Source organism: Centruroides vittatus, unplaced genomic scaffold (assembly GCF_030686945.1).
Source record: "Centruroides vittatus isolate TY-2023 unplaced genomic scaffold, ASM3068694v2 contig_393, whole genome shotgun sequence".
Classification (NCBI taxonomy): Eukaryota; Metazoa; Arthropoda; class Arachnida; order Scorpiones; family Buthidae; genus Centruroides; species Centruroides vittatus.
In genome coordinates, this window is record NW_027122209.1 from 824,930 (window position 1) to 849,746 (window position 24,817).

At 28.1% G+C, this 24,817-nt stretch overlaps 1 protein-coding gene across 2 annotated transcripts in view; it reads left to right on the forward strand.

Annotated features, from left to right (window-relative positions):
• The window catches only part of LOC136976071 (follistatin-related protein 5-like), a 37,818-nt gene that overhangs the window by 11,323 nt on the left and 1,678 nt on the right, over nt 1-24,817 (forward strand). The window contains exons 3-14 of one of the 2 annotated variants that reach the window (XM_067271262.1): nt 11,009-11,129; nt 14,689-14,907; nt 17,393-17,593; nt 18,305-18,520; nt 19,278-19,444; nt 19,996-20,113; nt 20,197-20,355; nt 20,428-20,559; nt 23,673-23,929; nt 24,075-24,260; nt 24,343-24,523; nt 24,593-24,799. In XM_067271262.1, coding sequence (XP_067127363.1) covers nt 11,009-11,129; nt 14,689-14,907; nt 17,393-17,593; nt 18,305-18,520; nt 19,278-19,444; nt 19,996-20,113; nt 20,197-20,355; nt 20,428-20,559; nt 23,673-23,929; nt 24,075-24,260; nt 24,343-24,523; nt 24,593-24,799 — 2,164 coding nt within the window. The remainder of the gene's footprint in view (nt 1-11,008; nt 11,130-14,688; nt 14,908-17,392; nt 17,594-18,304; nt 18,521-19,277; nt 19,445-19,995; nt 20,114-20,196; nt 20,356-20,427; nt 20,560-23,672; nt 23,930-24,074; nt 24,261-24,342; nt 24,524-24,592; nt 24,800-24,817) is intronic. The other variant, XM_067271263.1, reaches the window with a different exon arrangement.

Here is a 24,817-nt window from a genome sequence, read left to right on the forward strand (position 1 = left end):
ATTAACAAGATTACACAACATCGCGCAGCAAATTCGTACTTTACCGATTTTCAAAGCAGGAAAATATGCTTTTGTCTGTCTCTTCCACTCATCTTATACAAGAATTTAATAAGATTTACTTTAGTAAATGTGCTAAACTAAACGTTTGTAACAAGAATTTTGATTTGCTTCTTTTAAAAAAAAGTCCAGTTTCTAGAAAAAAAGCGAGAGTTTCGAACGATGAGAGTTATTTATTTTAATATATTTTCCTCCTCCAGTTTTTGTTACCATAGCCGTACTTACCGGTAACATTAGTTCTAAAATTACACAGGATCGCATTTCAATTCCTCCCGCTTGAATTACTATAGGGGATTGACGAGCAGGTGATGATTCACAGCGACCGTTTCCTCTCCTCTCGACGATGCTAACCTGGAAATTTAGAATTATATTTTGCAACTTGACAAATAGATGCATCGAATTACAAAGAAAAATCAAATAAAGCGCAATAAGTAACGACACGGAGAGCTTAAAGAAAGAGCTTCTTTCTAAGCGCATAAACAGAATTAAACAACACGCTAGCGCTTTTTAAAATAATCCGCAGACTCATTTAATTACTCTGGAACTAAGTTACGATTTTTATTTAATTTTTTCACATAAAAAAGGGCGGAATATCTCCGAATTTGCAGCATCGGTATCGATCTCGTAGCATCCTTACAAAGTACCGACACGTGTGTGCATGTGCGTATACATAAAAACAACAGAAAAATCCATTAATGTTGTAGTTTAAATCACTTACTCGATATTAAAAAAAAGGGAAAAAAATGATAGTGTTGTAGCTTGTTACGCTAGAAGTAAGACTTATATCGAACGTGAAAGAGAAGTAACCTATACAGATTTGTTACTAAAGTAGTATCGAACCGGTAAAGACAAGTATATAGATTTATATAGGGTCACAAAACAAAGTAAAACAAACAGCCGTCACTTTCATATTACAGGAAAAGAACAAGATGATAAAAAAACAGCAACAACAAATCGTACAATAAATAAGTAAAACTTTCCTGAAAACAATTTCCACTCTTCTAAGGTAATAAATAACAATTTCTCCCCCCCCCTTTTTTTAAAAAATACAAACAGATCGACAAAAATGTACATATACATTCAGTATACTTAAAACTAATTGAATTGTAATTATTAATTTTAAAACTTTCTTAAATGCAGGAATTTTAGAAATAATTCGTGTTTTTTCTGCTAGATATTACAAAGAATCTAATTGGAACACTTTTATCTACATTAAAATAATGTAATTATTGAAAAATTTTGGATAATTAAAGGGAAATTTGATTAAAAGCGTCGCCTTTTAGCGATTCGTTATGCGCGATATAACGCGCAATCGTCTTTATTTTTGAAAAACTTTACTGTAAATTATAAATTTTTTACGGTTTTACGTCTTGTTACGTGAAATACCAATAGATTTCTAAGAAAAATTGCGAAAAAATAAAAATTTCAGCATCCGTAACGGTTAATGTTCATCTTATATTTATCGCGTAGTAAATTTATCACGATAATTCTGATGAGTTAATTTATTAACCATTCTTTAACTGGTTTAATGCCAATAATAATTAACAATTTAAATTATATTTAAATCGCATATTACCGATTTTAAGCAGATATCAACCGAATTTCAGTAAGAAAATACTTTACCAGGGCCGATTGGATCGTGAGAAATTCTGACTTTTAATCACTTAATTAATTTTAAAAACTCGAAAATAATTTAATTCAGTTTATTGTCTATACGATTTTATAACTCTAAATCCAAAACGCCAGTGAATTTTTAAGAAAAAATTACCGAAAAATAAAAATTTTAATAGTAATTACAGTCAACGTTTATCTTAAATTTATAACCGAATAAATTATTAATGATTATTTCCTACGAGTTAATTCATTTAACTATACGTTAATTAATTTAGTAATATATATAGATTATCCATTTATATCATGTTTAAATGTGATTTTAGATACCGAAATTCTTCCCTATTTCATTCTAATTCGCCCTAAGCTTCTGGAATGATGTTAATTACTATTTAATTTGTAAATTGTCGATTTTTCAATTCACTACTCTAAATACAAGCAAGATACTAAGAAAAAGGAACGAAAGATCCGAAATTTCAGTCACAGTAACCACTAACATATAGGCTATATTTAGTTAAATTTTTAAATAAAATTCTGCCAATTTCGGTTTTGTTACAAGAAAAGTTCAGCGTTAAGTGAAGCAAATTTCATTCAGTTATTGTAATTACCATTTAATTTGCGATATTAATTTTTACAATTCGTAACAAAAAATACCAACGCGATTTTAAGGAAAATCCGCCAAAAAGCCGAAATTTCAGTCATGCCAATCATTAATTCATTATCTATAGCTAAATAAATTACAATTATTACCCGCGAAGTTAATTTTGTTTATTAATTAAACATAAGTTGATTTCAAAGTTAATGATAATTAGCCATTTATTTCATATTTAAGCAAGACTTTAAACACAGAATTCTGCCGAATTTCGGCCCGATAACTGAAAAGAACATACTTCGATTACGACTAATTATTAAATAAAATTATAATTCTTAATTTTGAAAACTAAATGGTGATTACAATTAAGTTTGTACAATTCTTAACCCCAAACACTAGTAAATTTTTACTGAAATTTCGGTTTTTTCATTTGTAATCATTAACTTTAATTCAGTATTTACATCGAAATTGAGAAATCGACACGCCGGAATTAATCGCAATTAAACTGATTTAAAATTAATTATAATTAGCCATTTATTTCGTATTAAGGCAAGATTTTAAACAGAAAAGTCTACTGAATTTCAGCGTTTATAATATGTATATATAAGAGAATAATTGTGTCTGGAGAATGGAACATGCTCCAGTTAAGGTTTATCATTAGATATACGAAAGCTAATTAATTCCGAAGTACTCTTATCACTGTCAAGCGAATTTCCAAAGACAATTAATAGTGACAGAATGAGGAAGTGTCAACATCTCTTCTCAGTTGGAATTCATTTAAGTAGAAAATGGGGGGATGGAAACAGTTTATCCTGACGCCTGACGCGGGTATTATTGGAAAGTGGTAAATGATATGCATGTTGTTCACCTTTAACAGTAACCGGGTTCCTCGTTACGAAAATTTAACTAAATTTCGTTTCTAAATTGCACGAAATGTTCAAACGATGCTTTTAAATAGGTAAAAGTTAACTTTAAATTCTATTTTCTGATGATGTCCTCTCGTAAATTGAAGTCATTTTATAATGTAACTACCCTTTAAACAGCGAGGTAAATGATTTAAGTTCGAAAGAGGATTTTTATTTTATTTTCTTCTTAAATTTAAGAGGGAGAGAAATAAAAGAAAAATATATAAACAAACCAATCCGTTAAAGAAATTTATGCACATTTGAATATTTTAATAAAAATTCGTTCTATAAATAAAATAAAATAAATTATTAAATCTTTCTTCCGTTTCGACGCACCGTTTATTGGGATTAAAAAGAAAACAAAATGAATATTTCTATAGCTTTAAAGATAAAATAACGTTTATCGAATTGTTAAAATAAAAATAAATCTTATTTTTATAGCGAAAAATTCACTTTGTTTTTCATTATATCGAATTATAAATTCGTTCGGAGACGTTTAGAAATTAAGAGCGCATTTTTGCGAGTTTTCTTCATAAAAATAGCAATTATTTTTTGTGTTTTTATTTTGTAATTTATCGTACTGTTTGGTTTTATATCGGATTTGAAAATCTATTTTGATTTATTTTCATAAAAGCGCTTAGAAGACGTCTACTAACGCAACCGCTTCGCGTCATCTCCTCCTCTAGAAATAATGGCAAATTACAGTAGTTTCCATTCTTTCACTTCGAAAATATTATATAAAATTCCTTTTCCCGTTTAATTCTTTTGTCTGCGCAGGGAAAAATACTTGTAAAATACATTTTTACATATTTTTATTTAAGATTTTTCTTGTCTTGAGTTGTTTCGACTATAAATATTCCAATAAGAGGAAGAGGAAAAAAAGAAAGGAAAAAAAAGAATTTATCATGACGTGTCAGACTCATGCTAATGCGAATTTATCTCTCCCAAGTGTACAAGAATTTGAATAACAACACAATTTCTGTTTAAGAGACTCTCTTCCAATTTCGAATTAACTTATGTGGATCGAGTTAAACGAATTTTACACATTAAATCCCTTGGAGTATCATCGAAATTTGCAATTTATCGAAATTGTTTGAATACATAATTAAAACAGTATGTCACGATTTAAATAATATCAATAATTTCTATTGGTTTAATATTAGAAGACTTCACAATTGGTTAATGTTCGCAGGTTAGAAATAAAAATAGTCGTCGCCATCTTGAATTCGATCGCGCAATTTTATTTTTTTTTATTATAAATTTTATAACTAAATAGGTATTAAAATATATATATATATATATTTAAACGCTAGTCGTTAAAAGCAGTTTATCTTTAAACGTTAATTACTTTTTAAGCGGTTAAAAACCGAAAATCTACGTTAACAATAAGAAAAAAAGCGCGCATAAACAATGTTAAATGACACGTTTGATACGTTGAATATTTGATTACCATTACTACAACAAATGTAATTTAGTTAGAGAAAATCATAAATCTAATCCATCTTATTATGAAAGTAGAGAAAGATCGAGCTTTGCAAGTCGATCGAGTTCATTAAATTGAGGTAAAGTCGAGGAATTTTTGCCATTCACCTCAGCAAGATATAATGACATTTGTAGGACCGTTTTGACGTGTAACCATAACAAACGTTACATTTATTACGCTAATGGGAAGCGCAATTAAATCGTGTATGACGTGGAAACCATTACGATGAGTTTTATTTACTTAACACCAGACTTAATTAGCCAAAGAAGACTTTCGTTGTTATTATTTTTCTTATAAAATAAACCTTTCCTGTAATTTAATTACGTATAACACTTTGGTAAATATTAATTAAATTAACGATATTTTATTAATATACATTTTTTCCCCCTCTTATACCTTGAAGGCGTATCTGAAATTTTTCCTGTGTGGCTTTCAAATTTATTTAGTCTTCCAGGCATTTCGTTAATGTGTTTATAATAAATCTTTAGACTTTACGGTTTTATTTTTACATATAAATTCTTCTACGCTTAAAAATAATATAACGTAATTTTTTTAAGTCTAAAAACTTTATTTAAAATGTAAAAAAAAATTAAGTTTTATGCTTTATATTACTTTAAACTTACATTTTTTTTAAATGTGAAACGTTTTAAATTTATATATGCTGTCATAAGTCTAGATTATAGATAGAATTTTTTGTATTTTTTAAGAAATTTATTTACTTTTCTTAACATTATATATTGAATATATATTTTATCTTTAAATTAATCCACATATCGCTATAGTTTTTATATTTAAAAAGAGTTTTGTGAGTATAGAAGTTCGATTTCATATTCATGTTTCAAGAATCTTTCACCCTTAAATCTTCTATAAATTTGGAAATATTGTGAATAAATTGTTATATTAAAAACATTATATTAAACTTTCTGAATTTTCTGATACTTTTATAAACTATTCATTTTTTTTTATTTTTAACGTGTACGTGTACACTTCACGCATATATTATAAAAGTTATTATATGCACATTATTATAAATATTAAATGTAAAAGAATGAAAAACTGTCCTAAAAAATTGCATTTTTTCATTCTATCGTTTCGTTTTAAACTGTTATAATTTAAATATATTTTAATTACTGAAAAATTATTCTTCATTCAGAAAAGCCCCATTAATAAGTTGCAAAATTTACGGAAATGCTATCAGTTAATTGTCTAATTAACGTTACTGATTACTCTACCGCACGCTAACATCACTTAGGAGACATATTGGGCGTGGTTACGTCATATATGTATATATAACTTTAACCTGGTTTCGACTGTTCTTTATAATTCCGAGTTTAAGTGAAAATATTCCGTCTAGTAGTAAAAATCGCACGTTTATTACTCATACGAGACTACTAGGCGCTTCTACTTCTTGGTTTTATCCGCTTATAAACTTAAAAAAAGTGGATAAATCTGCAATTCGAAAGGATAACTTTCGCTTTCTGTTGCAAGAAAAGCTGAATCTACCCGAAGAAAAAAGTTTATAAAGGGAATTAAGTCCTCGTTGGGAGAGGTTTATGTGGTCAGTTCTGCTTTGTCTCGATTATCGGTAATCCTGTTATAGCTTACATAAAACTGAAAATTCTTCGTGTCAATTTGTTGCGGTGACAAGTTTATAATTAATTCATGCATAAATTGCTGTTTAATCTGTATAGTTTACTCATCAAACTCCCTTAACGGATACGTTTTAGTAGTGATTTATAATTTAAAATCATAATACAGAGAATTTTAAGATTGGAAAATGCCAGAATTCCCTTTAGAAATCTATCCGGAACGAATGACTTTTTTGGTGAATATTTTTGATAAATTATGCTCAAAAATATAAATTATATTTGCGAAAATATTTATAATCTCGAATCCAAATAAGGTAATTTATACAAGTCAACGTTTATCTTAAGTATTTTTCCGATTTAAGCCGAGGTTTGATTGACAGGAGGAGTTCCTCGGGGACACGATCACTCTAAGATAATGAGGCCTTTACTCCAAGTCGAAGTCGTCCGGTTGCTATGGTTACCGCTGTTGTCACACATCTCGGTGGATGTGCTAAATTAAGTCGTGGTCCCTTTGGGCGAAAAAAGAAATTTGACACTCGCCGTGTTTCGATACTGTTATTTCCACTTTTCCCCTTTGAGTTTGTTTTCTCCTCGATACTTATGTAAATGCAGAAAAGCTTGATATCGAGGGGCACTTTAAAGTTATTTTCCTAATGGTAACTTTTCAAGCCATCTGTGTTGTCAGAAAATTACCGGTTAATGGACTCTCGCTATAATCGTAAACTTCGTTATAGATATAAATAAATTTCCTAGTTTTTTTTAAATTGTAAGATAAAAAATAAAATTTATTTTTCTTAAAAAAACACTTTTATATGTAATAAAGAAAGTTTTAGATGGATTTTAAATCTAATTTTCTTAACAAAAAGAAAAAAATAATAAAGTTTAGAAGTTTTGTTATCGGTAATTAGTTTATTTTCGGTTTTCTTGTCCTAATTGGTGTTGTCACTTATATATATATATATATATATATTTTTTTTTTTAATTTAAAAAAATCTTTCGTTTATTAGGATATATGTTGCTTTTTATTTTTATATTTTGCTTTAAATAATTCTTTAATATTCACTAAAATAATTGCTATTTTTTAAATAAATTTTCCATATTCTTATATAACTTATTAAAAATATAAAATTTATTAGTGATAATGCACGACATCCACATCCGTTATAACAATATTTTAAATCACAAATATTGTTTTAAGTTAATAAACAAATCTTTTAATGATTCAATGACAACAACTATTATTTTTTTAAATAAAATTCTCTACTCTTAAATAAATTTTCTATTTAAAAAAATTATTCAGTGACAATATTCAGCATCAATAAATATTATTATTAATTATTATTATTGATGCTGAATATTGTCACTGAATAATTTAGTAGTTATATCTCAATAATAATAATTATTATTATTGAGATATAACTTCTAAATTAACATTAAAAGAAATATTCTAAAGCAAATTACTAAATCTTTTGTAAGATAATTCACTGACTGAAATATTTTATTTAAACAAATAACATTATAAAAGTTTAATAATTGTTAAACTATTTAATAATTTTTTTAAATTTTAATTAAGGATAAATAAATAAGAAATATATATATTACATATATATTATATTTAATCTAGTTTTATATTTAAAAAATCAAAACAAATGCTTCTAAATCAGCACTTCTCAAATTTCTCCATTTTACAATTTACTATTGTTAAAAAATAAAATGAATATATGCAGATGTAAACATAATTTGTTCACAGTTAAATATACGTTATTATATACAGCAACTAAGTTAAGTTATAATATATTTAATCTCTCGAAAATCCCTCCTACAAAAGAAGAAAAACTAATCTAAAATAAAACGGAATTAAAATTATATTCGAATGAATGTTACAACGTTAACACGCACACGCACACACACGCACGTACAGTAAGCGCTTTATTTATGGTTATTGATTTGAATAATTATATATCAAGAATTTCACTAGGAAAAGATAGCTATAAAACGATTTATCTTTTAAATATTACAGCAGAATAAACGAAAACTGTGCACGTTTCTCTAAGATTATTTAGTATAATCGTTTAACATCGGAACGGCTAAAAATTAAACTTTAATAAGAGTTGATAACAGAATTTTAAACCATAATAAAACTCGTTTATACTGTTCTAGCGTATGTGTCTTATATGTAAATGGCCCATTCCCAAAGCTTAACAGTCTTTAGCACACGTATAAAAAAGTGTAAGTGTGTATAAGGTTTGAATATAAAATGTTAAACTTCTCATAAATAATCAATAAGTCTATGAATATAGAAGACATAAATGTGTTTATAAAGATTTTTATAAAGTAATTAGTAATTATAATAATAAATAGTAATAACTAGTAATTAGCGAGAAAAATTTAATTGAAAAAAAAGGAAAAGGAAAAAATACTCACCAACTTACACGCAACGAAAATCGCTAACGTTGATAAAAGACGGATTAAGCTGTTTAAATTTTAAAAATTTGTATTCAATTTTTCATTTTCTACAAACGCGAACAACTCACAAGAGAATTTTAGAAACTGCTAAATAATAATAAATGATATATATATATATATATCATTTATTATTATTTAGCAGTTTCTGCAGATATATATATATATATATATATATATATATATATATATATGCAGGGTGGACCAGTTAACAAAGATTGTTACTTAGATCAAGACAATCAAAAAATGTATGAGAATGTCTTGCTTATAAAACATGAAAGAGCTCATTTGGAACGTTAACTGACATTTGGTCATCACAACTGACACGTGGATATTTATGTAAACATCATCATCTGGTCGATAATTTCATTGGATTACTTTATGAATTCTATCAGAATTTAATATTAAAATTACTTAAATTCTATTCAGGAAACGTTTATATGTGGATGTTAAGTTTTTGTATGTTGGTAATAATGTTATCTTCGGATAAGAAATCGTTACAGTTTTAGATTGATGGTATTTTGGATGATTTATTGGCTCTTGCCTCTTATCAAACTAATTTAGTTTCATTAAGTACCATCAACCGAATGTATAAACTGTCGTCTACCACAAATCTGATGTTTTTTTTTGAACTCGTCAAATTGTCGAATCTGCAGCTTTCAAAATACGATTACCATCTTTTCTACTTGCAAAAATGTTTATCCAGCATCCAGTAAATTTTTTCCTTCTTACCAACGTAACACTTTCATTCAGCTTAATTAAAGTATTGTAAAAATTAAATTATTTTTCTTTTTTGTATTTAGTTTATTATTTTTTATTGTAGCAAAAGTAATTCGAATATTCCATTAAAAAATTAATTTAATAATTGAATTAGTTAACGAAGTACTTATTAACCAATCGTTGTAGCTAATACGTATTAATTTCTTTCTTAAATAATGAATTTTTTTGAAAGTCGATCGCTGATTGGCTATTTTTCTTGTGGATTATTTCAGTTAATCGATAAGCGATTAAATTTTCAAATTCAAAAAGAATAAATAGTCCAATGCAAACATTAAAATCATCTGAAGTTAGAAAATTTCTATTGAGTACCGTATTTTACGGACTATAAGACGCACTTCTTTCTTCGAAAAATTGCCTCCAAAATTCAGGTGCGTCTTATAGTCCATAGCGTCTTATAGCTATTTTTTTTTTTTAAAAACTGCTTAAAAATTAAGGCGCGTCTTATAGTTCGTAAAATACGGTAGTTGTTTTCGATGGGATAAAACTGATCAAAGTTTGTTTTTAAAACGAATAATACGACGTTAATCATTCGTACTGATTGATCAACGTCGTATTAATTTAAAAATTTAAACGAACCAATAAAACGTATCCTCGAAATTTAAACTGGCCACTAAACGAGTTTTAAATGTTGGAATTAACCAATAAGCGAAATTATTGAAATTAACGATCGGATTTTTGAATTTAAATTAACCAATGAACGGCGAGAGATTCATAATTTGGATAAAATTGTTTTCTAACCGATCAGAGTATGAATTAATTAATTATTGCTAATAAAAACATTGTTAAATTCTCTTAAACAAATCGACTAAATTAAATTTTAAAGGCGATTTAGGATATTCTGCAAATCCATTTGTTGAAGGAAAGGATTAAACAATATAAAATTCAAAGCGCGAAAATTAAAGCGCACGTTTTGTTTGCATTTAAGGATTAAATATTTGGAAATTTCATCCACCTGCTATAATTTCTCATTTTAGAATTGCAGATGGTAAGTAGAGACGAGCAAGATAAATGTTTGAATATCAAACTAGCGAGCTATGCCAATGTTTGGTTGACACAAGAGTGATGACCAGAACCATGTTTCCGATATCTCAATCATTAAATAACCTTAATAATTATTCAGCAAATGATAAATATAGCATTGGTGCAATTATTCCGACGGTTCTATTATTTATCTGTTGCTTATTCATGGTCCAGAAAGCTTAACGAATTTTAATATTTACAGTAATAATCCATGTATTATTAATTGTTATCTCTATTCTCGGTCCTGCTTAATGTTTGAATTAATAATTTTTAGAAGGTTATCGATTGATCGTTAGGTTACTGATGCAGGATCTCTGCACAGATCACGTGATCGGTTGGATAACTTTAGATTTATCTCGGTAATTATATCATTAAGATGATCGCAGGATTAATAGAAATGGGTCATTTGTTTGGTGACGTGATGCTTGTTCGGGTTAATCACCAGATTACGACATTGCCTAAGATTATCTATAGCCAGACAACTATATAATTTTTTAATTGTTTTCAGCCTCGACATAATCGAAACAGTGACAACTTCGTGGACAACGAAGGAGAATCTTTCCTGAACGTTGACTTAGAAGAAGGAGACGAAGACACTTCTGCCACCAAAGCACTTTCTCCCGAAACTGGTGAGTCATTCAAGCGTTCATTCTTTCTCTGACCCGAGATAATGCATTATTCGGATGGCTGCTCATAAGACATCGCCTCCGACACTTAAACTCGTTAATACGCTCCAGCTTCACGTGATGTAATGCCGCTACTTCTCTATATTCCTATCCAAATTCATATATTGTTGCCCATCTTTAAATTTTCTGTACTTCTCCAAGACGCTCGGATTACTTAACAGTTAGCGATTTATTAAGAATTCTGATAGTTTCTCGTAGTTCCGTGCTTGTTGGTGGCTTCTTGCCAATTTTGTGATCGAACGCTGTTTGCGGAAGTCGTGTTAAAGTTTGACAAGAAAGACTGCACACACACACACAAACAAACAAACACGGCTGAAGAAGCTGTGTGTAGTCTTTTATAAATATAAAGTTACGAGATTCGATTTTGAAATAATAGCTTTCTTGTTGATAGAAAAACCAGTCGAGACAAAGAGTTTACGTGATGCTACTGCATCTTAGCTCTTACTTCGATTGAACTGTCAAGAAGTGTGTTTGCAACCAATAAGATGATTTTAAATTATACCCGTGATCGAGCATTTAAAATTTTAAATTAACCAATCAAATCAAAATTCATTATACGCAACGACCAATAGAGACGCTTACGGTTAATGACGCATAATCAGTTTCTCGGCCAATAAGAGTTTCGTCATAACCAATCGGGCGTGTCTACGCTATTTGACGTAAGTAAATTTTAAAAAGTCTATGAGCCAATAAAACGATTGGGTTTTGTGAAATCGATTCATTTAAAAGCGTGCGTCACAATGAAGTAAAAATAGATTATTTTATATTACATGACGTAATAATAAAAAAGTTTTCGAATTTTAAACTTTTTGGAAATTGACCAATCGGCAATAAAATTTTTAAAGGAAATTGATTCATCTTCGAAGCTGTCTAAAATGAAATTTTATTAGGATCGTAAAGTGGTTTTTTTCTTAAACGTAGAGAACTAATCAACGAATTTCTTCTTAAGTAACGACGAATTAGCGAACGATCTTAATTAAACACTGCAGAGAGTAACCAATGAGACGATTCCTGATCAATTAACGGATGCGTTTTAATCGTTTATACAAGTAGAAGCAATCTTGAACTTGGCATTGCTTATTCCCTAGGTGTCCCTACTAACTTCATCTGTAAACGAGATTTAATAGGTAGTTATTTAAGGCTAATGACGGAGTTTGGGATCTACATTGCATTCTTGTGTCGGAACGAATCGGAGTGTTTGGACAGGGTGATCAAACAGTAGTAGCCTAAGCACAATAAAGGAACAGAGACCATTACTTATAATGTAGATGACAACTTCTAAAGTTGAAATGACACACGAAGAATTGGCAAAGGATATCAAAAGGATCATTCCAGATGGAATTTTTGCCTTTGGCTATCCATCTAGAGATTCTTACTTTTTTATTTTCTTCATATTTTCTCTAAGGAGCTTTGGTTTGCGATATTTTCTGAAAGAATGAGGATATTGTTTCACGATAAATTTTATCTTGTATGGAATTTTTTTCAGAAATTATTAGTAAAGTGCAGTTTTTAAAAACATTCTCAAGCTTATGAAGTCTTTACTGAATATAAATTAAAAAGAGCAGAAAAAAGAGCAGAAATATGTACAGGATTTCAAACTTTTAATAATACGAAGTCAGTTGAAAACTTAATTTATGATTACGATTAGTTTCCGGAATAGATTTCTAAATGGAATAAGTGAAGAGAGAATCCATCATTAAACACGAACTCATTAGTTCAATACTAGAAACCATTTATTACTCCAACACCATAAATTAAACATTATAAATGTAGAATAATGTTTAGATGAGTTTAGCTCGTTTGTTTGGTATTCTGTCTCGTGAAGTATATCCAAAAGTAAATATTACAGACCTCCAGTCGTTAACTATCGTTAAAATTAATAGCAAAAAGCATTTACCAATCGATAAATATTTAAATTTAAAATGTCTTCCCTACTATAGCTCAACTTTTTTTTTTTATGTAAAAGTAAATAAATCTTCCTATTGGTCGTACGTAAATTATAATTAATTTCCAATTTGAAACTCCGCGACTAATTGGCCATTTTTGACGTAACAATGCAGAAATTCGAATTTAAAATCTCCATCTCTCTTATTGGTAAGGCTTTTTCTTGTACGCTCTAAATTGGTCATATTTTTAAATTCAAATTTTAGATTTTAATTGGTAAATTTTTCTTTAAAAAGGACGGCAAAACAATGCGCAGTAAAAAATACGTTAAAGTCGAAATTTAAATGACAATCGAAGAATATTATAATCGGATTTAAAACTGGGCGACGTCGATTAACGTAATAAAAACGCCGAACCGCGTCTTTAAATCGGAAGGTATAAAGTTTTTTTATTTTGAAATTTAGTGAAGTTTTTTCTTCTTAAACCTTTAAAAAATCCTCCCTCCATTGTTAACTTTTTTCCCCTTCTCCCTTACTTCTCTTCCAAAACTATATTTTCTGGTAGCGGTCTTCACTATATAACTCCCAAAAATCCATCCTACTTTGGAACAATTTTTGTTTTACGTCTGAGTTATTTCTCCTCAATTTTCGTTAAAATCATCTTGGTACTTCACAAAATCTTGCAATACGTTTTATCGAGATAATAATTCATCTGTATTGATTTGTTACGTTGCCGCTGCTCTATATACTTTTTGTATTTTCTACTTCTATTACCATAAGAGAGAGAGAGAGAGAGAAAGTCCTTTCTTCTATTATAACTTACTGTTTTGATTTATCAGTTTAGATAAGCTTACATTAAAGTGCAATAGATTTTCTTTTAATACTGAGTTATAGTTTAAAAACTGCCTTTTTTCTTTTTTTTTTAAAGAAAGTTTAATATTATTCATTACAGTTAGAAGAAGGAAAAAATAAAGTATATATTTTATAATTTTTAATGGAAAATTCTAACATCTAAAAAGTTTCCTGCATATAATTTAGCTTATGTTATTTAAATCTCTAAAAGAACTTAAGTAAAATATTATACTAAGGATTTAACTTATGTAAATATGTTGAAATTATGATATTGCTGGGGTGTTGGATGTATTCTGTTCTAGACAATGTCCTACAAGATAATTAACTTATTCTTCATTTTAATTAAGAGAGGAAAATATCAATAAATGAAACTAATATTCAAGCTAAGGATTTAACAGAAATGTAGACATCAGTAATTATTATCTTTTGAGTAAAACAAATATAATTTATTTTCGTATCTTTTAATTTTATTTGTTTGATTTGTTTCCTTTATACTTTAATTTGATAAAATCATCTTTCATCACATTTTAAACATAAAAATTATCAAAATCTATTTTAATACTGTTTCATTAGAGCAAAATGCTATCTATATAAGTGTTAAATAGATTTATCTCCAAGGGATCACAAGCTATAAACTTTTCCTGAAGATGAGTGTAAAGGACTGAAAACATTTGGGACTATCTCATATAATTTTGTTCTAATGAAACTTTGTTAATGAATAGATGACACAGAAGTAGGATAATCCATTTAACACTAAGTATTTTTAGATCCCTGTGACACTACAGTCTGCGGAAGAGGTAGACAGTGCGAAGTAAATCAACTGGGTGAAGCAGTCTGTGTCTGTCAGAGGTTTTGCAAGAAAAGAAAGAAGCCAATTTGCGGTTCTGATGGAAAATATTACATTAATCACTGCGAACTTCATAGGGCTTCGTGCCTTACTGGAAAAACCCTTACAATTGACCATAAAGGAGACTGTTCTAAGAAAGGTAGATGAAACTTCTGTAAAATTAATTACATTAATATATTATTCCTGTTTTTCTTGGACAGAATTTAATAAAATTATATTTTTAACTACAGTATTAAAATCATTTGATTAACGAATATATTTAATTTATAAAAATTTAATATTATCGTGTTTCCACCTTTATTAGTATTAAATTATATCTCCAGTTCCATTCCCATATATATTAGATTAAATTAAGTTAACTCATTAATCTGTAATGCTGATTATATTTATATATAAAAATTCAAATTAATAATTCCTTCGTAATTACAGAAGTGATTAAGAGAGATGTCGAGAGCCCAAATCTGGTTTTCCAGTTCTGAAATAATTAATAATAAAGTTAATATATTATTTTATCTTAAATACAGTTTAATTTTACTTTCTTTTTTGTTAATTATTTTTTAACTTAGAGAAACATTTATTGATTCTTTTCTATTCAAAGAAAATGACCAGAAAATCAATACTTATATAAATAGAAAAAAATATTGAATTATAAATGCCATTCTTTAAATCTCAAGACATTTAACAAGCAATGAACTATTTAAAAGTAAAGAAAACTAATATATTAATCATTGGAAATTATATTTATTTAAATACAAGACTTATATAAATATAAAAGAATGATAGGCAGCTGTTCTAGATTAATATTTCTCATCTGCTGTTTATTTTTCTTCCTTTTAGTAAGCTTATCTTAATCAAATCTGGAAAGAAGATTTATATCAGAAATAATTAATGTCTGAGAACATTTCATTAATAACTCATCATGTTATTGGATAAAATTTCATATGTCAAAGAACTAACCATATTGTTACAAATAAAATTATAGAGTCAGCACAATATTTTCTAGACTTATAACTCATTAATTTGCTATAAGGCAGAAAGAAGAAAACAGTCTTTGAGAAACTATCAAAATTTATGAAGGCATCAGTCAATCGGTGCCTGTACAAATGGACTATATAGCATTCTACGCCAGAAAAATATATATATATATATTTTCCCCTGCGAACACCTCGATACAATATAATTTGTCTCATTTGCTACATTTTATATTAAAAAAATTTTAATAAATTAATAAAAAAGTTTTGAAAGAGGTAAATTGGATTATCTTAATATGATTAGACTTCTGTAGCCACAGAAGATAAAATGGAAAGATGTATATAATAAAATTTTTAAGATGTAGTTTCCTTTTTCAATATTTTATTTGTCTTAAAAGATCAGTTTTCTGTTCTTTGGTATCTTGTTTCATTTTACTGTACGTCAATGTTTGTTTTTCTACACAAATGGAATTATTTATTTTCGTTTCTATCAACAGAAAAACAAGAGGAAAGAAAGAATAAAAATGATTGGAAATACCGACCATAACCTTATTATGAACTTCGGATCATATTTCATTATTTCATATTTATTTTAAATTATTAATTTAGAATGGTGCTTCTATCAACTGAAAGAACAAACAAAAAATTTTTAATTATTTTTTCAAATTTTTAATGAATATTTAACTAACTGAATTTTATATGAAAATTAATTATTGTCATAAGAAATTGTTGTTGTATATTTAGAATAATAGTTACCTGCGAGACGGCAGTTATTTGTTTTTGCCATTATATAGTCTTGTTTTTTTGTCATAAGTAAATTATTTAATACAAAGGAATAAAAAAATCTAATACAGTTTATACAAGATTAATTTTTAATTAAAATTTTTATAAAAATAAAATTTTTTTTTTATAGTTTTATTACTTATCAGGGGGAAAAATAATAATATCAAGTTCTTTAGGAATTCATTAATCAGAATATATTCAACTTCAAATTCAGCCTTTCTCAATTACTTAAAAAAGAAGAAGAAAAAAAAAAGATAATTTAGTAGAAAAATGAATGGAGTGTAATGGAGATGAAAAGTTCTTTAATGTACAAATCAAGCGGGCGACATGATTTCAAGAAAGATTAATTTAATATAGGAGAATATATGAGTTAGAAAGGTTTAACTTTTGATGAAACACTGGAGAGATTTTTGTTTTCCCCCTCATTAAGTGCTCTTGAGAAATTATTTTATTTTGATCTTTTTTGTCATACTTGTTTATATTATGTGCATATAATAGACTTTTTTAAAGGATTAATTATCAAAACACCAGCCTTTGTGACGTTTAACTCTTGTCGACGATAATTTATCGAACAGAACATGAAAAAGATAGAATATGTAAAAGCCATCATTTTGTTGCCAACATTTATCCAGTTTTTAAAAATTCCTTCTTAAAATTTAAATTGCTTTTATAAACAAGACATAAATTACTTAACTTGTCTCTTGTCACTTTGTCTTCTCCTTCATTATTTAAATCATTTAGACAATAATAAATTCCTATTAAATTATAGAGTTATTAATCAAATTTAGCATTTTTATTTAATTTGCATGATTTTGTAATTTCTAGTAAAGTGTAATTTATTAAATTACACTCTCTTAAATTGTCACGCAGCCGAGATCTTGAACGATGCCGACCACGAAAAGAAGACCGAAGCACCCACCTCTTGGACCAATCTACCGCAGCCGGAGATGCAGCTCTCGACGACGACCGAAACGGTCAGCGATCGAGACTGCCCCCAAGACGAATACGATTTCATGAAGGAGAATCTCTTGCTTTACAATAATGCTAAACTCATGGATAATAAAAAATCTGGTAAATAATGTTAAATGATTTATATGTATCGAGGTAGCTTAATATAAACTGTAATTGTAATTTTGCATTTGATAGATGTTTAAAGATACAAATGAAAAAATTAAGTAATTTAAATAATAAATATAATTTTTATACAAAAGTTTATTTTACTAAATATTTAAAGTTAATTTCCACAGGATATATTCTTAAAAAATAAAATAGATCAAAATTTAAGAAAAAGTTACAAAGGAAAAATATAGAAATTTTAATAACTTTCAATAAAATTCAGGTAAAATGATATCTAATGTTGACTTTTTCTAACTTTCTTGAAATATTTTAAAAATTGATAATGTAATTAAATTTTTTTGTTATATTTTCTTTATCAAAAAAAAGTTTTTCTTCCTATAAAAGTCCAATTTAGTTAAAACATGATGCTTAATCTTGTTTTTAGGTGTTGAGTTGTAATTAAAATAAATTTTTAAACAAGTCATACTATACAATTTTTAAGATAGAGAGAGAATTATAAATTTTTCAAACATTTATAATTTATTGACCACATGGAAGTTCGTCAAACTCTGGAGGGAATTGAACTTATTATTTTTCTCTTACAACTTTTGCACGTTATGCCATACCATACTCTACATAATTCAAATCTGCATTAATCTGGATCAATTATTTGTTTATTATTCTACCTACAAATTATTCTTAATGTTAAATCTCGTGTTTTCTTAGGTAACGAGTACCTGGTGAGCATTATGTTTTCCCATTACGACCAGAATAACGACGGACTGTTGGAGGCCGAAGAACTCTGGCAGGCAGCCGCCAAAGACCACCTCGGCCAGCTGTCGACGTTCTGCATCCTGGCGGACATGCTGCTGTTCGACGACACGGATCACGACGGACAATTAAACATCAACGAGTTCTATCTTGCTTTTAGTAAGTTATACAGTAAGTTGTCCAATCTTTCGTTGCTCTGCTAATAGAACCGTTCGTTTTGCAACGGAATAATTACTATTGATTGACTCGGCACCTGCTCGCATTCGATTTGCATTTAAACTACCAATTACTTTATATGTAAATTTATTGAAATTAAACTAAATAAAAATGTATAAATGCAAAAGCAACCTCGAACACCTTTCATATATATTTAATCTCGATTCAAATTGGATAAATTCTTTTAAGCTATGTATTTGTACCACAATATTTAATTAAGTAAAAGTGAACAAGTAATGATGCAGAAAATTGACCCAAATCAATTATTTAAAAATTTGACAGACTACTCAAACTCAATGCAGGTCTCTTGAAGCAATTTTTTCAAGTTTTATACATGAAAACTTTTTATCTACTTAATCTAAACACTACTTTGAATGTAAATTTTAATTATCAAAAATTATTATGCAATAAATTTCCATTTTAGATAATGTTTGCAACTTGTAGAATATAATTTATACATTTTTTAAGCATGCATAATTTAAATAATTGTGATTAATTTCTTGCTTACTTTTTACTACTATTTATTTTTGACATTACTAATTTATTTATAAGTAATTAGTAATGTCAAAACATACTCTAAACAGAGGACAACTGATTAATGCAAAAATTATACAAAATACTGTAAAAGTTGTTGCTAAGACAAATTTAAGTTTATTTTCTATTATTATTAATATAAGATGTTTTAATGCCAAAATGTGATTTTTAAATTCAGGTGTCTCTGTGGTATCATTAGATAAGGGTCTAGAAATCAATCACGTTACTGCACGGATAGGAGATAATGTCGAAATCAAATGCGACGTAACGGGAACTCCTCCGCCGCCCATTGTCTGGAGAAGAAATGATTTGGACCTTTCGGTCCTCACAGAAGAAGAGATTAAAGTAAGAATTTCTATTTTATAAGAAGGCAAAAGACAAGACATTTCGAAAAACCTTTTGCTAATTCATGCAGGAAAAAACTTAGTTTAATACCATGGTTGTGTTATATTTTAGTGTTTCTATTTTTGGAAATTTATGCATATTTATTAGTCTCAGGATTGTTTAAAGTTAAAATTAATTTATCAGATGAATTTTTAAAAATGAACAAAATTTGATCTACAATTTATTTCTATTATAAAAGGTTTTTGACCTGAAAACATTTAATTTTTATTGCAATTATAATCAAATTTGAATTTTTGATTATAATGGAGATAATAAGTAGTAGTAAAGATATTTTTATCTTATATCATAATGGCATGAGAAAGCTTATAGATTTATGTATGCAGTATTGAAAATATCATATTTGATATTTAAGATTTTTTAAAGTATGTTAATTATTTTAAAACAAACAACAATTAATCTTATATTATTTGAATAGAATAATTCTCAAACTTGAGTGGTTTTTTTAAAATAATGTTTAATAACCTTTAAAATTATAATTGTTTTCTCAAAAGGTTTTTATTGACGGTTCTCTTTATTTGACCAATGTACAACTGATACATGCTGGAAAATACACATGCCATGCACAGCGTAATCAGGATGTCATCCAAACTCATGTATTACATGTAGAGAGTAAGTTAATTTTAATATATATTTTCTGCAGAGTTTTTATTAAGTTTAAACATATAAGAGAAATAAACTCACTCATGACAAAGGTGTTCCGGAAGTTCACGTTGTTCCCAAGTTACAATATCACGCTCCAGGAGAATTAGCCGAAATGGAATGTCATGTGAGTGGAATTCCAATGCCCAAAGTAACATGGCTGAAGAACGATGAAGAATTAAAAATGAATAACGAAAAATACAAAATAATAGGTAAGTTAGTTAATAAAAGATGTTAAATTTTACAATATATTTTCAATGTTATTAATTACATTTGACTTACAGGTAACAGCACAGCTCTTGTAGTAGGAAAAATCATGTATAGCGATACAGGTGCATACATGTGTGTGGCAACTAATCCTGCAGGAACAACACGTGACATAAGTTCGTTAGTTGTACAAGACCAGCCTACTCCGAGTAAGTACAGTTTTAATAACAAACATTTGTTTTTCTATAATTGCAGATAAAATAGTTAAACATAAAATGAAATACATAGTTTGACCATGAGAGATTTAAATAAATATAAAAAAAACTACTAAATTTGGATTATTATAAAAGAATAACATTTGTATGTTTTACAATTTAAAATCATAATAACTGTTGAATTTTTTAGAAAATTATTGATTGTATGCAATGCAAGAACATGACCAGTTATAGATTTCACTGACTACTTGGATATTTTAACACATTTATCTATGTCCATGGGAACAATTACTTTCACATCAAACCTATTATTAAATAATTTTACACACAATACTGTATCTGTCATTCGTTATCAAACTTATATTATCTGAGAACTGTAAAGCAATATTGAACTGCTAACAGTATATGGCCACAGTTAAGTTCCCAGTAATGTACACATGGAATTTGTGCTATGCATGCTAGTTAGAACTTATCCGAACATTTCTCTTTATTTTTTACACAGATTCTAATTTTTTCCTATGTTCTTATGGATGTCATATTCTATTTTGACATTTAGGAATTACTAGTCTCCAGTGATCACCATTTTTATATGTTCAATTATTGTAAGATTGGCTCATCTTAAAATTAATGCAGTCAATAATCCAAATAAGTTATTGACTTCTGGAAACTGTTAAGCATAAAGTTTATTCTAACGAATCCGTTAAAATAGGGTTGAATTTATCAGAAGATTTATTGCAAGATAGAAAAGAGAAACTGACAAGTTTGAAATTTGGGAGCCTATACAATATTACTTGTTCAATTCAATGTCCACATTACATTTGTCATTGAGAGACATTAACTGGGAGACCAAGAAATGATCTTAGAATGGCCACAGAATCCCTACATATAAGTGTTATTCTAATATGTTAATAAATTCAAATCAATCTAAGTTCGCATCACAATTTCTTAAAACAATTCTAAGTGTTTCAACTAAATATTCAGGAAATGTATGAAATAATAATAGGATATTGTACCAGATTGAAGATATAAGTTTAATCATGTTAAATCTGAATTTTTATTAGAACAGGTTCTCTCTTTAAATGCAGTGAACTGATAATTAGTTGTTCTCATCACTAAAGAGAAAAATATCTAATCAGCAGTTGCTCCTAAGACTTTGTAGGCTGCAGCAATAAAAGTAAAAAACAAAAAATCAATTTGGATTGAAAAAATTATATCATTAATAAAACTAAAATAGATAATTTATCTATTGTAAGTAAATATATAACTATATATAATATATATAGTTATATATTTACTTACAATTTACTTATATATTATATAAATTTATATGTAAATAAAAATTAAATAGTGATAAAATAAAAGTTCCTGTTTTATTATCTGAAGGGGCTGCAGCCCTGTAGTACTTATGAATGAGCCACCATTGTATATAATATATAATTATATATATGTATGTAATAAAAAATATTGAAAAGAACAAATTTGAAGAGTATAATTGATTAGAATGAACTAGAGTACATTCTTGGTGTAGTGACCATCTGATATAGTGAACAATTTTGTTGATCCTTGCTGTTATTTATATATATAGTGAACAATTTATCTCAGTCCTTTGAGAGTTCACTGTAAGTTATTGCTGATTTACTGTATTTACTTGAATGTAGCATGTCTTTTTTGGCAGAGTTTTCTCTCTGAAATTACAATGTGCATTAGAATCAAACAACAAAAATATATTCAAATTAATTACTTTTTAGCATATATTCTATGATCCTACATTTGAATAATTTTTGAATCAATGTTCTAAAATTTGATGAATAATGCAGTTAGAACCTGGTGATGGCTAATTAAATAAGCTAAAAACACTTGTTTATGTTAAAATAAAATGCTGCATAGGGAAAGTTAATTTCATTCAATTGACATTTATGTTAGCATCTTAGATTTGAACATTTAATTTACTGCCTCACCAAGTGCCATTTTTCCTATGGCCCCTAGTGCCACACATCCTTCTGTTGTGATTAATGTTGTTGTTTGGCCTTCTCTGGTTTTTGTTGTGTTCAGTTTCCTTATTATTCCCTGTCCTTTGAGTGTCTTTAATAGATGTTGTTCACAGGATTACATTGTTAGATATAAGCAAGCATTATATTTGCCAACAAACTTTTTTGGTCTTGTGGTTTTTGAGAATTAGAACATGCATCAGATTAGAGAAAGAATTGCATGGTAAATTTTATAAAATTATAAGAGAATTATTTTAAAGATAATTAAATGGTAATACAAATATGTATGTGATGTACAGGTATCCTTGCTTAAAGCAGGATTTGAGTAATGTGCAAAATTAATTGTAGCAATTGTAGCAACCCTTTATATTTGTGGCAGAAGTTTTAATTAACATGGCTTTAACAGCTGTCTTTACTTAACATAGATACCATATTGGATTTTGACATCGATGGATACCTGTAATTTACATTAGTGCTAACTCAAATGATTTCTATGCTTAGCTTATTCAACAGAATATAGAAGAGAATGACAGGAAAGATTATCAGAGCCATAAAATTATCCCCTATATCATGTGTTTATCATCATTATTAGAAAATTTAAAAATTTAGTCTGGAACTGTAACACAGAATTTATTTCAGTATTTGAAGCTGTTTGTAACTATTTCCCTTTAGAATTTTTAAAAATTTGCTAGTTAAAAATAGCATAACTTTGTGTGTGTAAAAATAGTACAAAATATATTTAAATATATATGAATTTCTTAGACTATTTCTGTGAATTTTTAGATTAGTAAAATTTGATATAACAGCATTTCTAATAATTAGGATAAATACATTTATTTCTAGCTCATAATTATGTAAAATCCAGATTATTTAGTCTAAAAGTATTTTGTGCTTTGAATAATTTAGAAAATAATAATAATAATTAAATAATTTAGAAAATTCTGACAGAAATAATCTCTCTGATCTGGAATTTTAACCCTGTTTACCACGACACTTGGATAGTGTCCAATTTTTATCCAAAATTATATGATATAATTAATTATTAATCTGTTTAAATATGTCTTTAAAAATATTTTAAAAAATACTACAGAGTTTTAGATTAATGTCACATTCTTCTAGCACTGTCTGAAGAACGCAGATTCTTTGTCTTTCACGACTGGGGAATGTCGGTGTACAATCCCGATAACTGTCGACTGTATCATCAGATTCAGAGCACGGACATAATCCCGGGTACACAAGAATATGTCTGCGGAGACAGAGGCATTAATTGTTCTTGGGGTAGAGCCATTAACGTTGCTGACCGTTACATCTACGTTTCGCAACCTTCAAAAGACAGAATATTAATAATATCACGCATCCAAATGGTTGTGGTTGACGTAAGTTTTACAAATCCTTTTTAAGAAAGTTTTAATTACTTAAGTTTAATATAGATTAATCCAATAACTAATTACCAAACTGGCAATTAGGTATTTGAATTAATATTAATAAATCAAGCTCGACGATTACTTATATTTAATACAGGTTGTTGTGACGGATAAATACCCAATTGATTTGCACTACGTACCACATTTTGATCAAGTTTGGGTTTTGTGTTGGAGAGGACCACAGGACAGAGGAACCAAAACCATTCAGATCATTAGAGATGCCAGTCAGAAAAAAAAGCATCATACTGTTCATCCGGAGCCAGTCGACGGTCACTTTGATCTGGTATTCTCTGCTGTTAAACCTTTTGTTTTGAAAATTATTAAATTTTTAGATTCATATTCTTGAAATTTAATTGTCATTTTAGGTTAGTGGTCTCTTCATTCCTTCTACTCAAGACTTCAAACATAGTTGGAAGTACGGTTATGTGGTCCATACTAATCAGAGGGGAATGTATAAGCTAGATCTACAGTCAATGAAATATAGTAAAACTGTAGATTTGACACCATACAACTGTGTGCCTAAAAATGCAGACTTCTCCTCTCTAGGTAAATTTTTAAACATCCCATCAAAGTTAAAAATTTTCTTACCGCATAACTAAAAATTAATTTTCTCAGGTGGTTTTGTGATTTTGGAATGTGCTGAACCCATCACGGATAAACCGACCGGACAAATTGTTCTAGATTACTTAACAGATACAGTTCTGGCCCACAAAGTAAATCTGTTTGGTCGTCCAAGAGTGTCGCCAGATTCTCGTCGTGTTGTCACTCTTCACAACAGCAATAACAGCGTCATAATTGTGACACAAGAAATAACAGAAGATGGTAAACAGTTTTACATTA